The 17,246-nt window shown below is 34.7% G+C and overlaps 2 protein-coding genes across 2 annotated transcripts; one reads left to right on the top strand and one right to left on the bottom strand.

Annotated features, from left to right (window-relative positions):
* The first annotated feature begins 134 nt into the window (after positions 1-134).
* Positions 135-5,189, top strand: LOC131942335 (plasmanylethanolamine desaturase 1-like). The gene is made up of 5 exons (XM_059302147.1): positions 135-365; positions 903-1,022; positions 1,138-1,229; positions 1,405-1,623; positions 1,883-5,189. Exons 1-5 carry the CDS (start codon positions 209-211, stop codon positions 2,141-2,143), a joined length of 849 nt encoding a protein of 282 aa, XP_059158130.1. The 5' UTR covers positions 135-208; the 3' UTR covers positions 2,144-5,189.
* A 67-nt stretch (positions 5,190-5,256) lies between these two features.
* LOC131942334 (mRNA cap guanine-N7 methyltransferase) lies at positions 5,257-15,182 on the bottom strand. The gene is made up of 11 exons (XM_059302146.1): positions 15,090-15,182; positions 8,357-8,413; positions 8,079-8,226; positions 7,799-7,927; positions 7,533-7,642; positions 7,049-7,230; positions 6,703-6,873; positions 6,417-6,534; positions 6,039-6,167; positions 5,862-5,895; positions 5,257-5,619 (listed from the first exon to the last, which is right to left on the bottom strand). The coding sequence occupies exons 2-11, from the start codon at positions 8,372-8,374 to the stop codon at positions 5,543-5,545; spliced, it is 1,116 nt and encodes a 371-aa protein (XP_059158129.1). The 5' UTR covers positions 8,375-8,413; positions 15,090-15,182; the 3' UTR covers positions 5,257-5,542.
* Between the last annotated feature and the right edge of the window lie 2,064 nt (positions 15,183-17,246).

Raw genomic sequence — 17,246 nt, 5'->3', positions numbered from 1 at the left:
AATTATATTCAAATATTTAAAAAAAAATTTTGGTTTTCTAAATAACACAAAAATGACTTTTTGTTAATGTAGGTTATGATTTCTTTCAGATAAAATATTTTTATCCAATCAGATTTCAACCTGTATTTTGTTCATCACCCCAGCCGGTTACTGCTGAGACTTCATTGCTACAATAGCAGTCACCAGAGGGATCAAACAAATAAAAGAGATGGCTGTTAAGTCAGACAGTGAAATAATTACAAATTCTATGACAGAAGAAGACCCTAATAAAAATATTCAATACTCAGAAGGAGAAGTCGCATCTAAACCTCGATGGGGCCCTGAACACGCAGGTGCTAAGGAATTGGCGAGCAAGTATACCGCAGGTGTGTACCTTGTTGATTTTTTAAAAACCTGGCTTTTCTCTCACTTCGATACACTAGATTACATAAGTCAGGAGTTCTGGACTAGTCTTTTTGTTTAGTCATCTAGATTTCTACAAGTTAATTCTGATAGATCTAGTTATTAGTTAAATCTAGAATAAATTAGATCTATTCTGAAATCTAGATTAGATCTAAAAAAAATTATTATTAGACATTCGTCATTCCCCAAACTAAAATTATTTCTTAGCCCCCCCCTCCCCACCCCCCCCCCCCCCCCCCCCCCCGCTTTTTTCCCCACCCTACTGGAGTCTAGAAGACTATTGACATTGACCTACCAAATATGTGATTAACGATATTACTGCAAATATACAGACTAAACTTAAAGCTAATGAAACTAAAAGTTGATAAACCTAATTGTAAATTAAGGCATGTGATCAGTAGAGGCAGGGTTACTCTATATTGGATATTTAGTGAATACAGGCCTACTCTCTTTCTTTTTTAATCATCTGGCAAATTTCTAATAGATAATTATTTTCACAGGCAAAAGATTCCAAGAAACAGTTTGTTTGTGTGTCAGCATATTTTTGTTGATAGTTAACACATACTATCTGATCATATACTTTCGACCTGGAGATTGGCATATGATTCTTATTTGTGCTTGTAAGTGTTCTTTTACCTGTAAAATGTAGATCTAGAATCTAGTTATTTTTAAAGAATATCTAGGCAAAAAGAATGTTTTGATTTTTATAATATTGAATTGATTAACAATTTTCAGTGCTGGGTATTGTGACAGCTGACTTTTGCAGTGGTGTTGTCCATTGGGGTGCTGATACCTGGGGATCTGTGGACTTGCCTGTGGTTGGAAGTGTAAGCTCATTGATTGTTTTTTGTTTAGCAGTGTCCTATAACTGATGGTTTTGCTTATAATCATATTACCTGTAATACCCTTATCTCATCATAAATTTACAACTTGAACTAAAAATTTTAAAACCTCACATTTTTTTACCAGCTGTTGATCACAACTTGTCCTTTCATACTTCAGGGTTTTATTCGACCGTTTAGAGAACATCATATTGATCCAACATCCATCACTCGGCATGACTTCATTGAAACAAATGGTGATAACTTTGCTGTCATTATTCCCTTCATTGGATACTCAGCCTACCAGTTTTATACTCTTTCCCCTGGAGAGATAGCTGAGTCCTATAACTGGAAGATGTACATGTTCTTGTTAGCTGTCTTTGTAAGCCTCACAAATCAGGTTTGTTTATACATCACATGTCTTTTGAATGTAAACATTTGTTTTAGTATCAATTTGAATTTGTTAATTTAATGGTTGTTAGACTGATTCTACATTTGTAATGGACTGATATTACTTTTATGTTCAGACACATAATATCACTATCTGTTGGGATACTATAAAGTGTTGTTAATGATTGGACTAATGTTACACTTTCTTGACCATGAAGGTGTTTATCTTTTATGCTGTTTCTAAAGTTCTGTGAAACATTTAATTTCAGTGCCACAAATGGTCGCACACATACTTTGGTCTGCCCTGGTACATCACACTGCTGCAAGACTTGCACATCATCCTCCCTCGCAAGCACCACCGCATTCATCACGTCTCCCCCCACGAGACCTACTACTGCATCACAACAGGCTGGCTCAATTACCCCTTAGAGAAGATTGGATTCTGGAGCAAGGCAGAAAGTTTGATAGAGAGTTTAACAGGAAGTAAGCCCAGATCAGATGACATGGCCTGGGCCAGTAAATCACAATAGCCCACTTTGGCTGGACATGTTTCCTTTGTTTTGTTTTTTTAGGCCAAGTTTAGTTGCTAGTGGTGTGGTTGTGCCATTGTATACTTAAGTTTATAACCCACCTTTTGTATTAGATTAGGTGTTAGAAAAAATATTTGATTTTATTGCCAAGTCAGGAAAACCCATCAGCATTCTGGCTATATGTAACAAAAACTAGAAGTTAGGACTCGACTATTTGTTAAACCTATTGTCTTAAACAATATTTTAATAGCTGTGTAAAGCGTAGACTTATTTTCCTTGGAAGTAAATTCCTATAACATTTAATATCAAAAGTTTTAGAGCTACTAAATTGACATTTTGTCCATCTAGTTCACATTTTTCATTAGCTAGTTCTTCATGAGACAAAGACATATTCTCTGTATTCAATGCTATAGTTATGTCAGTGGGCTAGAATAGTTTTACTCAAGGTTTGTTCATGCATGCAAGTGTTTGAGTTCTGGGCCAGAGAAAAGTAACATGATGTGATATCTAGTGGCTCTGGTTTCTACATCAGCTGTTTCCATTTAGCAACTTGTTGACATGACAGATATTTTTTAAACATTTTTTTCATATTTTGTGAGCAGCTCAAATTGTATTGCTCATTTAGAATACTTAATGATCTTATTAATTCATGATCCTTTGCTTAGCTAGATCAAAGACTTAATTTTTAAAGTAATTTCACAATAGTTGAAATCATGTCGTTACCAGTTTGATTTATACCTGTAGTTATAATGCTTAAATATCTAGAGGATTTCAAAAAATATATTCACTTTGAAATAACTTGGTTGACAGCATGGGGCGGTACAGTCAGTTAAAACTTTTCCTCGCTAGTCGAATGGCATAATACTTTTACTGGGGATACCAGTCACTTTTAAAAGTAAATTGTGTTTTAAATTAGCATTTTATATTTTTGTCACATTTTTAATGTACTAATCTTGTTTGATTTTAGTGTAATTCATTTTACCTTTGTGTATCATGTGTTTGATCTCATGGCTAGACAAGCAAGCTGGATAGGTTTTCAGTGCTAGCTTATAAACAATAGTGGCTGTATTTTTTAAAATCAAATTTAATGTATTAGATTTTGATAGAGCAAGTCCTCATTTTTATATTGGGTAACAAAAAAAAGTGTCTTTTGATGTTTAGATTATATTTTAATGTGACCAATTTTGAAAGTGAAAATATGAAATATGTAGAACTTTTTAGTGTATTTACAATTTGGTAGTAATGATGAATGTTATGGTAAGGATTAACAGTGTGTTTTAGTCTCCACCCTGTTATGTGTAGGTAGTGAGGTTAGAACAGGATGTGTAGACCCCTGCCTCAGGTGTAGAGTGCATGAAGCATCTCTCTGTAAATACAAACTCAATGTGTTGTGGAGTTTTTCTGTCTGATTCTGGAAAATGCTTAATTACTTTGCACAAATTGCAATTAATCAGAGCGTCTTTTGTGTGACTTGCTTTAAGTTGATACTTAAATGTTTTTAAATATTGATCCTCAAGGTCCAATCTTTGTAACTGAATATTTTTGTACAGCTTTTTTTGTAACTTTTAGTTCTCAAATGTCCATTCTTTAGTTATCTCCCATTTGTACAAGATTTTATTGTCCATTACAGCCATGTTATATTGTTTCTTAATAAGAAATTATATTTATGAAATATATACTTATATTTATTATATACATATAAAAATAGTTTTCTCTTAGTAAAATTTTTCTACTTGATATACTTGTTACATTGAACAGTCTTTAAGGTGCATTCATTTGTCTGTTGTAGGATACTCTGTGTGAACTGTATACACTGCTATATACCAGTGGTCTCCAACTTCATTAAACACCAAGAAATTGTGGCACATCCCCACCCCTCTAGCATGTTTACACTGGCAACATGTATACTAAACATGTCTAGAAATTTACTTTTTCAACAACTTCCCATAAAATTAAACTTAATGCAATGGTTTTTTTTTTCTGCATAGTATACAGTTGGAAGAGTAAATGTGCTATAATATATATTGGATGTGAAAAATTCCTTGAAGCAATATGCCCCTGGTGAATATAAAATTTCTGACCATGAAATATCTATAGAACATTTTTCACTAATTCAGCCCTCTAAAGGAATCACCTCTCCCAGTTTTTGATAACTATTGCTCTATAGCAGTCTTGCTGTTTATATGTATGATTCTACATTCTTTTAGATATGCTCCTACACACTTTAATGTGCAGTTTCCCCTTCCCTTAAAAATTTCTGTGAGTTGGCTAGTACTTACAATGTACTTTATCTCCAAGTCCAGTATGGCTAAGTACTTGAACTATCGGACTTCTGGGTATGATGCTAATTAATATAACACATTCCTTTTACAAGTTTGCATTGAAAACTTAACAAAATTGGATTGTTGTATTTAGCAATACCACCTGCCTCGCTAGTCACCCTTGATATACCACCAGGGCAAACAGCAGTTAACCAGTCATGTTGTATCCCAGAAGGTGTACTGTATCTATAGGTACCATACAAGCCATGTATCTTTGCCTTAAGCTGTTAGCAATATGATTGTATTTTTTGAGCCACTGATCAAAGCTGGGCAAAATTTTAGTTCTTTTGTGTCTATGGTCTGTATGGGCAAACTTGGCATCTTTTGCCTGCCTTTGTATTCTTTAGTATCTAATCATGGCTGGTCTTGATGTTTCCCTTAATGTGTACATGTTTCCATCCTTGACAATTGCCTTATAACTCTAGACTTGATATAGTGTTGATATCACTAGACCACATTGCTGTACAAACCAGATCTATATAAGTTGAATGCTATGATTGGTGCAAGCAGCTTCTATATGCTAACATCTGAGGGGAGTGCCCAGCAATAAGACCTGGCCCCACCCCAATCTATCACTGACCATTAGATCAAATGAATAGTACAAGTGTTAAGCTTCTGTTAGCAATGATGCTTTTATTTGATTTTTGTTTAGCTAATGGTTGTAACAAGTGTTTGCATAGTTCAAAAGTTCATGCTTGCATTAAATGTACAATTGTCCACTGCTCTAGGATCTTGTATTTTTTTTTTGTTATATGTTGTGGCAGTGGGCTGTATACACAAATGAGACCAATTCTAGAATGGATGTTGACTTTAATAGAGATGCCTGTCATGTCAACATCAGTCTGCTGAGATGTCCTCAGTTACCATGGTAACCAGTTGCAGATGTCAGAAAATGTTAGCCAAATACAGCAGCAGTCCGCATGTCAGGAATCTCGCCGGCCTCCATGATGAGATGTCTATGGGCACCCTCCCCGTATGTCACAAGCAAATGTCTATAGCTGTGTTGTCAGTGCCATCCTCTCAGACTTGGACCAGAACAAACAAGTCTATGTCAGTCACATTATCAGTCACAAACATGTCAAGATTGTTCTGATGGACTTGACTGGAATGGGGATTTGTCTTCAACTTTTTGGAACACAAATACGAGGTAGATGGCTGAAATAAATTAAAATTTTGTGATGAAGTTTTTCAAGCGTGGATATAAATAATTTATGTATAAATCTGATGTTTGAGCGTCAACTGCAAAATTATTTGTTATAAAGAACTCCATGCATCTAGGGGAGTACTGACTTAAGAGACTATGCCATAGTCGGGAAGTATAATGGGAGGGGGGGGGGGGGTATATTTTAAGCTGAGATTGAACAACAAGATTATATGCAGAGTAAAAAAATACTTACTGGCAGCTTCCCACTCTGCTTGAGATAATGTCCCCTGTAGATAGAAACAAATGACAAACATTTTATAAAAATACATAAAAGTTATAAGCTTGTCCAGAGCAAAAATGTGATTTGTACATGTAGTAATATACAAGTACTACCACTAATTGTAGGGCATGTCGTAAAAAAAAAACTTACAATTCTTGGCGGACGCCGATGTTGATCTGCCTGCTCAGAATCATTAACAGATGTGTGGAATTCTTTAGCAATTTTATAGTCCTCCTCCTTGGCGCTCATGGGTTCTGTCCCCTCCATTGGTGGATATGGCTTTAATATGAGACAATAAGCAACATGAAAATAATAATCCTGCTAAAACTCTTAAGAAAAATCATAGACACTATTTAAGTAAATGTTCAGGTTTAAGAGGTTTTGCTTCAATTATTATTAATGTCACCTTAAACCAAAAATGAAAACTAAACATATGCATGAATTACACCGTAATCAAATCTACAATATTAAATGAATTAGCTATAAAGATTTTGAGAAGATAAGAAATGATGAAATTCTACAACTCACCTCCAGTGCTTGCATGGCATTTAAAAGTGAGAGGTTGTCTTTGCTCTGTAAGTTCTCCTTGAAGAAATCAGCAAAGGTGTGTTTGTTGACCAGCTTCATACCAAACTGAGCTGCCATTCTGGCAAAGAAGTTATTAGATGGTTAGATATAATAGTCACAACTTCAAACCCACTGTGGATTTGTAGCACAATAATCTTTCTCCCTTTTAGTTAAAGCTTGACTTAGATCTGATGACATGTTTGCAAGGTGATCACCACTTTAATTAAGGAAACAAAACTAGACTCACTTCTCCAGCACGGGAAAGTAGACCAAAAACTCTGGACAGTCGACCACACCTTCTAGATGGAAGTTGTACATTGCACCAAACAAAGGGAACTTTTGTTTTTCCTCATGCGGGAAAGAAATTCTGTAGACATCATTGCCAAAAGATGTGGTGTCTGTGTTTCTGAGGCGCCTCCTGCATAAAAAAAAACATTTTACATTCTTTTACATTCAAAGTAAAAAATACAAAACATAAACATAACTATAGGCAACTTAAAAGTTCAAGTTGTAGACAATGACAGACCAATGAAGAAAAGCACAAATGTAAAATAAATAAACAGGTTAGACATTGCTGGCTATACCAAACCTACACAATTTCATTAGAGTTGGGTGTAGTACCAATGAAGTAGCCACCAGGCTTGAGACATTCACAAGCATTACGTAACATCATCATGGCCTGGGGATAGCTCTCAAAACAATAGTGGAATGAAAACTGGCAGCTGACCAGGTCAAACTTTTGGCTGGGGTTGGAATATTTCATCTTCAGTCGCTCCTGAAACAAAAGTTCATTCAAAATGTTCTCAGTTTGAACAAGCTGATAATATCTTTAAAAATTGACACAATGTTAGAGGTAGTAAGGAATATCTGGCATAAAAACAACAGAACAGAACTGTTATGCTTGAACCAGTAATGAAATACAATAAAACAACTAATAACAATACTAACATTATAAACACACAATTCTCAGTGCCTAACAATATTAATCTACAGTTACTTCTTGTCAGAGCATAGTACTGCTTTCTCTGGCAATACATTTACTTATTTCTTGCTTCAAAATAAAAGAATTCCACACACCTTGGTACAGTCAGCCACAATAAACTCAGCAGTAAAAATCTGGTTCCTCTCTCTCTGTACATTCTGCTTGTGTCGAGCTTCACTTTGTTCTACTGATGTTGCAGCTATATCTGCAGATCAGAACTTTACTTTATATGAACAAAACACACAAGTAAAATACAAACAAGCTATGGTATTGTAAATAGTCAAGTAGCAATGATAAACTATCAAACAATAAAAAAAAAAGATAGGTGGAAAATAGTCTAAGAAAAGATTTCAGGTCTAACCTGCACAAACTAAATGATGGATCCTTCCTTTCTTCCACTTCAACAAGTCTCCCCCCTTCCCTGAGCACAGATCTAGGACTGAGAGCTTCTTCTGATAGTCTTGTTCTCTTAGCTTGTTCAAGGTGTCGCCTGTAGAGAAGCAAACTTCGCTTTACACTTACAAAAACTATTTGAGAAGCAAACTTAGCTTTACACTTACACAAACTATTTAAACATTTAACTGCAGATATACATGCAACATAATCAAACAATTTTTAACATAAAGACCTTTTGTACAGACCTATAAGCACGCTTTTGATCCAATTGTTGAAATTTCTAAGGTAGAAGATGCGACTACGAGTCCGCTCTACAAGGCCTGCCTCCTCTAACTGGTTGTAATGACTGGCTACTTTCTTGGCATGGTCTCCACTGCCTCCACTTGCTTGAGGCTATCAAATCAACAAATGTAGTTATCAACTCTGGCCTAGGTAATAATGATTTATCATAAATACATTTTTAGCAAAACAAAATATATAGAAAACCTAATTTCAACTGTTGTTGATGTGTTCAATAACTCACTGGATTTTGACAAGCCATTTCTTTTCAGATTTCTGAAGTACTGGGTGATGGGATCAGCTGAAACAAGACAAAATTTGTAAAAAAAAAAAAAAGCAGTAGCAGACTATTAAGGGGATATGTTGCAAAAAAAATATCAAAATGGTGATTTTTTGTTATACTGGGTTTCTTGCACTTTTGGATTCTTTCTCCGTAGCTTCAATACGAAAATAAAAATAATATGTTTAAAATGCAATTTTATGACCCCATTAATTAAAAGATTATTCCCCCCCCCCCCCCCAAAAAGTTCAATATCCATCATCTATTGGCATCATTGGAAAGCTGGATGTCTCATGTATTTTATAATCCTATTTTCCGTCACATCAGAAACACCCAAAGCTTACAATTAGCTTTACAAAATACTCAAAAATTGTATTTTTGTGACCTACATTTTGTTACTTTTTGCTGTTTTCTTATTGCAGATTTTTTGCACTAAAAAGCCTACTACTTTTTTTTATTAATAATAAAATTCCCTCCACACGTTTTCTTGTCAGCGGGAGAAAAATACAGACACGGTCTAAAGTCATTGTGCTCACTTTGGTTTGGATATCAGTAGCCTAAACGTAGTGCATACGTAATAGCAAAGAATAATGCTATTTGAGATTGTCAGTGACGTCTCTTTTAATTGTCCCCCTATCTAAGCAAGATGAAAAACATATTTGGGGGTCAATCAATGTGATTTCATATTACCTTCTATTAGGCCCCTATAACGTACTACCATGCATGCAAGATTAATTCATATCATAGACCATAGGCCTACTAATTAATTATTAATAGTATTAGTAATAGTAATACTAAATAGTAAATAGGCCTTCACCTAACACACGGGTTCCCAACCTGGGGGTCGCGACCCCCCTGGGGGTCGCGAAGGGCTTTCTGGGGGGTCGCCAACTGGTATACTAAACCTTAGTAATGAGAAACAAAAAATAAATATTTAGAAGAATATCTGAAATTCGGCTTTACTAACATCACTGGAAATGGAATAGAGAAGCAATGATTACTCAATACTGTACAAAGTTGTTCTCAGTCACGAGGTAATGAACTTTTCAAATCTAAAACGTCATTTGAGACGAGTCATTCCGAACACACCAAGAAAGATACGGAGTTCTTTCGTCGACATGAAGCTAGTTGCAAACGTCAGAGACTTGATCGAACTGGAAGTTTTCACGAAGGAAACACAGCATTAGTGCAAGCATCATATGAAGTCGCGATAGAAAATGTCAAGCAAAAAAAAAAAAAAAACACAATAGGAGAAAATCTCATCAAACGCTGCATGTTGAAGATGGTGAAGTTAATTCTTGGGGATCCCAGTGCAGTAAAGATGCAACAAATATCTCTCCCTAATAATAATATTCAGCGGCTTATAGCAGACATGTCCGTAGATGTTAAATAACAAATTTTTATTGAAATCAATCTTTCACCATTGTTTGCTTTTCAAGTTGATAAATCAACAGACTTGAGTTCGTGATCGCAGTTGTTGGTCTTTGTCTATATTCATGCGGATGATAGCAAAGAAGAGCTTTTATTTTTTAATGATAGCATGGAAAAAATAAATACGTTTTTCGAAACTGGATGATTAAAATGGGTTAAAACGGCTGTGGGGGTTTGAACGGATGGTGTGCCATCTATGTTTTGGTCAAAATCGGGCTTCCAGAAAACAGAAAAGATTTAGCTCCCTAACCACTGCCCTCGCCATCAAGACTCCATTGCTAGTAAAAGAAGTCTGGAAGAAACACTGAACAAGACCCTTTTGGTACACTTAATACGACATACCTAGCAGATGTATTCGAACATCAACATAAGCTTGACCTGAAGCTTCAGGGAAAATGAACGCATATTATCACTTTCCATGATAAATCCGGGCATTTTTATCAAAGCTGCAAAAATAAATCTTGGAAATATTGCCATGTTTGAGAACTCTGCAATGTAGTAGATGAATCTGTTTGTGAGATAATTAACATTTTGAAAGAAGCGATTTCTGGGCATTTTGAATCTCTTTAAAACGAACTGCAGCGCTATTTTTCTGCGCTGAAAAAAGAAGAATCTGCATTGACGCATTACCCATTCTCTTCTTCCCTTGATGTTGCCAGCATTCCAGATGAATTACAAGATGAATTCTTTGATTTGCAGAATGATTCAGCGCAAGATGAAAAACTGCACACACAATTTTGGTGTAGTATTCACCATTCATACCCAAACGTAATATTGATTGACTTTTCGAGAATAGATTTTCAACACTATTCTCCGATTAAAAACAAAATTAAGGAATAAATTGAATGTTGATAATGAAATAGGTAGGCGTTAACAAAAACTTAACCGCGAAAGTTTAGTAAATAACACGCAATTTTACACATGGTATTAAAACAGTTATCAAGGGTAGTTCACATTGAAAGTCTACTTGAAAATCTTAATTTAGTGCTTGTTAATTTCCATACTAATTTCGGCTTTTTAATTCTATGGGGGTCGCGGGTCACTTACTTTTTATAAAAGGGGGTCGCCACTCGAAAAAGGTTGGGAACCACTGACCTAACAGGTCCTAACAGCTAACAACTCAAGTTTGCAGTGATATTGCCATTTGTCAGGAAAGATAACGGGGTAATCTATCGTTTTGGGTACGTAAAATCGCCCGCGGCTATTAATGTACGAAAACGTTACCTCATTGTCAAGGCTGTATAGATAAATGAATAATAAACCTAAATCAATGGCTAAATATATCAATATAGGCCAGAAATTAACTTTAAACAGCAGTGTCTGCAAGCAAGATTTGCTATATAAACAGCAGCCATTTGTAAAATAGAGTGACTTCCGCCTGAATCTTGCGCTATATGTCTATAAAAATAAAACTTTAACAAGATGGCTGCTATAGTAAATGAGCATGGTTGCATCTGTTGGAAACATCGCTGGTGTTCATTTATTACTGAAAAGTTTTAATTCAATTGTTTAAAAACAGGTACATAAATGAAACAAGGAAACATTTTTGTATTTTTCAAAACATAAATCCTCCTCAAAATGTGAAATAATTATTAAAATGTAAGGAGTCACCTGTTTTTCACATTACTAGTCGCGGGCGATTTTACGTACCTAAAACGATAGATTAGCCTACCGATAACGAGTATTTAGAGCAAGATCTCCAATTCTCCAGAACTTTACTAGGCGTTTTAGTTTAAAGTAAGTAGGCGTTTGACCTATCTATACTAGTATGTAGCATTAGAACAAAGGGAGATAATTTTCATACAAAAACCTGCCCAGAGCTCTTGACTTGACTGATTTTTCAAATTTTGTTTTTACCACTGTCTCTTATTAATTTTAAATTAATATCATATTAATTTCCAATACACAAAGCAACTACATTTTCAAAATCTACTGAGGTTCAGCTATAGCCAAATGCAATTACTTTTCATTTTCTTTCATTTTTGCCTATACAAAAATTGATCTGAAAACAATATATGCTCTAAATCAACTTTATTTTAATATATAAACACTTGCCTGCACACAAAACTATGCAAAATCAGTTAAACAAACCATGTGTGGTTCTTATTTTATAAAGAAATTGTGATTCAATTTTACAAATACATTTTTTATGAATTTTTTAAGATTTGGACCTTTATCAGCCATGTTGTTTTTTCCTATATAATTAGTCATAGTAAAAATGTACATTTTTAAAAATAAAGCATAACATCAAACAGAAACAAGCCTGCACAATTATTAATGCAAATTTACATAAAGGAAACACCCCTGATTCATAATTTATCATTAGAATTCAAAATTTTTTTGCAAACATATTTTATAAAATTTTCGGTATACCATTCGAATCGTCCTTAGAGGATTTCATAGTGTCAGCCGCCAACCAATCAAACGCGCGCTTTCTCCGCGTTTTGGTTGGCGGCTGACGTCACGGTGACGTCACGCGACGCGTTTTTGGAGCTAAAAAGGGCCGAAAAAGCCATTTTTTTCTACGTGTAGTTCGGATTTTTTTACGTTTTTTAAAATGGGCCCGAAAATGACACTTTTTCAAACTGGACTTAGCCATTTTTTCAAACAAATTTTTCGAAAAAAGGCCGTTTTGGGTGATTTTTGGATGTAAACAATGGCCCAGGTCAACACGTGTCAAACCACGTGAAGGCACCCAATCGACGATTTCGGTCACGCATGAGTGGTTTTCATACGTTCTCGTGAACTAAATACCAGTTTCTTGACAACAAAATGGAAAACGACAATTTCGTGAAAATAACGACCCTAGAGGAATGGCTCTTGAAGATTATTAAATAAAAATCGGTGTGTTGGCTCTATGTATTGATTCTAAACTTGTCTATAATTGACTAGTAGGGCATGCTGAAACAACGGCCTGAGGGCGCCGTGTAGTGTGTAGTTTTGCTAAATGTAAATTAATCAGCCCAGCCGCAGATCAATCGCAAACTGTTAAAATGGTTGGATGTGAAAAGCTTCTACTTACAAATTACTTCTGAATAATCACATCACACAAAATAATCCCAAAGAAAGCACAAAATAAAATCCTTTAGAAAAGCATCACCATGAAATTTGAAAACCACAGTTTGTCAACCTTAACCAGCCATTTTTGGCTCGATCTAGAGGTCATTCTTTAGCCTACACATGTGTCTTGTCAACCAATTTAGTTTCTGATGGTACACGACATTTAGATACATATAATATAACAAACTAACTGAATTCCAACATTATATCCATCTAATCCAATATTGAAACAGAATTTGAAGCACAATGATCTAACGAATAAATCCAACTCTATGCGAGTGTCGCAGCTTTAGTCCTGGATACAACCATAGTGTGTAGTCGTGTTGTGAGTAAATTTGCACGAGATACAACACCGACCTAGACCTTCCTGATGTGTATGGCCCCAAAGTGCTGCGAGTAGGGGAGGGCAATTTAACGCCAGAATAGTTTTTTTTTTCAATAGTTAGGTCATCAGTAGCTCACGAATCCTAACGGGGTTGAAAGTGTAACTTTAAATTGAACTAGGTGAGAGGAGGAGGGTGAGGTCATTAGAACAACGGAGCTATATTTCTAGTAGAAGAATACGGGGAAATCATAGCTTGAAGTTTGAAGCCGGCATTTCATTTTTTTCATTGTTATTGAGTACAGCCCTTTAATGCACGACTAGGCTACTCATTATGAAATCTAAAAATGTAGTTGTGCTACCATGCAAAAGTAGCCTAATAGGTCTTGTTTATTTAAATGCAGATCCTGTTAGCCTAAAAATATTTGGATACACATTTTAGTTATATCGTAATGATTAATGTTATAATACAATGCATATATTCTGATAGTCCTTCAAGTTTTTGGGCAATCCATAACTTGTATTTCAAATTTATAATGAGCGGGATGCACTCGATGTTTTAAGTGCTACATTCTGTAGCTGTTACTTTGTGCATGACAGCATCCCAATAGTTCACTGTAAATATAAACTGAGCTTGGCGAGATTCCCATCGCCAAGCAATCGTATGATAGACCCAGCAAGCATCACTCGTTAAATTCGACATCATGGCTATACCAGTCCTTGATTTTCATTACAGCCTTTAAACGCCTAGTTCTTGGTTTTAAAAAAAAAAAGTGTCTCCCCCCCCCCCCTCCCCGCTTGCGCCGACGTCATCATAGGCCAATACCATGTTGCGATTTTTTTTTAAACGGATATAACACACCCCTCTCCCCCTCACAGCAAACGCCAACAACGTCACCGAAAGCCCAAGGCCAATAACACGCACCACGGTGGATTTTTTCTTCAATGAGTATATACCCTACCCACCCGCCGCCTTACAACATACCGCATGTCTCTACGAACGGGGTTAAAAGTTTAACTTTGAGTTCAAGAAGGGGAAGGGGTGGTATTCAAACAACGAAGCTGTTTCTTTATAGTACAAATACATAGTTTAAAAAATGATACTTACTGTAACTTACCTAATGCTATAGCATCATACATAATTTTATAAATTAGCTAATTAATTAATTAATTAACTAATGAAATATATCTAATGATAATGAAGGGAGATAGTTTATTTTGGTTAAGGCACGACACACAACACTGTGCGTGCCTGGTATGTGGCCTGACCGACCTAAAAGGAGATTGTTTATATTATTGTTTTGAGTTTATATTTAACTCAATGCAACGAGCCCGCCGGTTGGCTGAGGCCACGCCGGGGGGACGATCTGTCCGGGATTCAAAGGGACGACTCGAAATATCATCCAAATTTTCATTTTTGTTTCCCACTAGTTTCATTTTTTACAGAGATTATATAAGACCATACATTTTGAACAGAAAAAAAATTATTTCTCCTCTCCTGCTGAAGCTAGAAATATAAATTTGGTACCAATGGAATTCTTAATCCTTCCTCTAACTAACTCATATGATTTTAAGATTAAATACTCAAAAATTAATTTTGAATGCTACAACCTAATCTATACTATAGAAATCTATTCTATTGTATGGCATTACTATTCTAGATTTTTTCTGTCAGTCAGGATCTAGATCTAGAACTCTAGTTCTAGATTTAGATAAAAGATTCTATGAGCTCGGCTCTAATTCTAGTCAGATGGGTAGGTCGGCTATTTGTTTGGCTTCTTGTCACTACTTGATCAAAATCTAGATCTTAATCATTACAATAATATATAGATCTAATATATTTTTATAAAGGCATAGATCTAGTTCTAAATATTAAATAAATACCTCAATTAAAATGCATTCAACGGTGCTTCTGTGTGTGTATACTTATTACTTACAGTACACTATGACTATATTAAACACCACTACTTTGCCTGATAAAAATCACCACCTCATGTAGAATGTAAGATTATTGCAGACTCGCCATCAAGTTCATTTATCTTTAAAAAAAAGGCCTACTTAGACATAAGCTAATTTTAACTAGTTAAGACAAACAAAAACTAATTTTGACTAACATAATTTTAAAATAGTTAGAATAATAACCGGTATTGTTAATTTAATTAATTTTCAAAATATAGAAAGCCAATTAGGCTTTTCATTTTATTCATTCGCATAAAATAATAAAATAAGTTATAATTTAAATTATCTTAAAATAATTCATGCTCTATATGGGTTGGTCTTGGGGTGTATAAGGCCTACACATTTTCGATGTAGGGGGCCGATCAGTGGCGTAGGCAGGGGGGGGGGTTAGGGGGGGGGTTTAACCCCCCTATTGACCCCTCGGTGAAAATATATATATATATATATATATATATATATATATATATATATATATATATATATAGTATATACATATATATATAAATATATATATATATATATATATATATATATATATATATATATATATATATATATATATATATATATACATATACATATACATATACATATACATATACATATATATATATATATATATACATACATATATATATATATATATACATATACATATACATATACATATACATATATACATATATATATATATATATATATATATCGAAAGTTTGAGGGGGGGTGCAAATCGAAAGTTCGTCCCAGGGCGCCGGCAAGGGTCGCTACGCCTCTGATACATATATAATGCTGGTAAAAATTTGAACTCCCCCCCCCCCCTATGAGACAATCCTGGCTACGCTACTGGGTGCGATGCCATTATATAGATATATAGGCCTATATATATATATATATATATATATATATATATATATATATATATATATATATATATATATATATATATATATATACACATGCCTAAATAGGGCCTATATATTTATATGGACATTTTTCGGGGGGGGGGGGAGAAGGAGGAGCGGACTAAACTTTCCGGCGGGGGGGGGGGGGAAGAGGAACGACACTAGTAAAAGTATAAGCCTATATTTTCCATATAAATTCTATTTCTTTCGAAGAGATGCCTGAAATAAACTCTGCCCCCCCCCCCCCCTTACCCCATTTCGCTATCTTGCTTATGGCGTCAATAGAAATTACCAGTTAACAAACAAATTACCGACTACTATTTTTTTTAAAACTTATCTGGCTTTGTTGTAGGTCCACTAGCTAGATCGATGAGCCTAAAATATAATTTGTAATGCTTATAACTGATGACAGACAAAGCCTGTGATAATGTACATTTTCTGGAGTTTTATAATTACGATTTTTTAAAAAGCTCCAACTGTCACCAAAAAAAAAAGAAAAGAATAAAAAAACCTCGAATGCTAGAAATAACTAACTTAACGTAAGCTGTCCCTAATTTCATTCACCACAATCTATCAAATGTTATGTAATAATATAATCAACTATGATTTATTTAAGAAGACTTGTAGTCTGTTATTTTGTTGCTTCATTGTAAAATTTGAAAAATTCTCTAATCTTTCTTTGTACTTTTGTCAACAAGTTAATGCTGCTAGTCTAGATCCAATGGAAAGCACGGGATTACAATAGACATGTCTCCTTTGTATTATGATTGTGTGTGATTGGTTCTCGTAACCGTTGCAGGTCAGACAAAATATGCTTTAGTCTAATCTAATGTATAACTGGTCGTGTTTTATAAGAAAAAATTAAATCCCGCATTTATTTCAATGCAACGATACACGGTTTATTATCTTCGGGAAAGCTCACCAACAACAAACAGTGTCTGACATGAAGCGATTACAGGTGAAGTTTGCATTATAGAGCTATTGAGTTTATGTCTGGCAAAGGGACAACAGTATATTTTCATTTTGTGTTTGTATAAATTAACTGTATAAAATAAAATACAAGCTTATGGTTAGTAAACTAAAATATCAGTGTAGATTCAGTGGCGCAACTAGAAAAAGTCCACCCAGCAAAAAAATTTTTTGGGCCCCATATTATATTTAGTTTTAAGTTTGCCTGTCC

Source organism: Physella acuta, unplaced genomic scaffold (assembly GCF_028476545.2).
Source record: "Physella acuta isolate Inbredline_101_S28 unplaced genomic scaffold, ASM2847654v3 ptg000402l, whole genome shotgun sequence".
Taxonomy (NCBI): Eukaryota; Metazoa; Mollusca; class Gastropoda; family Physidae; genus Physella; species Physella acuta.
The sequence above is the reverse complement of the archived record's forward strand: the minus strand, read 5'-3'. Positions and strand labels throughout refer to the sequence as shown.

Coding starts and splice junctions, on each gene's coding strand:
- LOC131942335 (XM_059302147.1), top strand. CDS start 209: ATGGCTGTTAAGTCAGACAGTGAAATAATTACAAATTCTATGACAGAA. Junction 366..902: donor GGCGAGCAAGTATACCGCAG/GTGTGTACCTTG, acceptor TTATTTTCACAG/GCAAAAGATTCCAAGAAACA. Junction 1,624..1,882: donor TTGTAAGCCTCACAAATCAG/GTTTGTTTATAC, acceptor ATTTAATTTCAG/TGCCACAAATGGTCGCACAC.
- LOC131942334 (XM_059302146.1), bottom strand. Junction 6,874..7,048: donor CCCAACTCTAATGAAATTGT/GTAGGTTTGGTA, acceptor TTTTTTATGCAG/GAGGCGCCTCAGAAACACAG. Junction 6,535..6,702: donor TACTTTCCCGTGCTGGAGAA/GTGAGTCTAGTT, acceptor CTTCTTTGCCAG/AATGGCAGCTCAGTTTGGTA.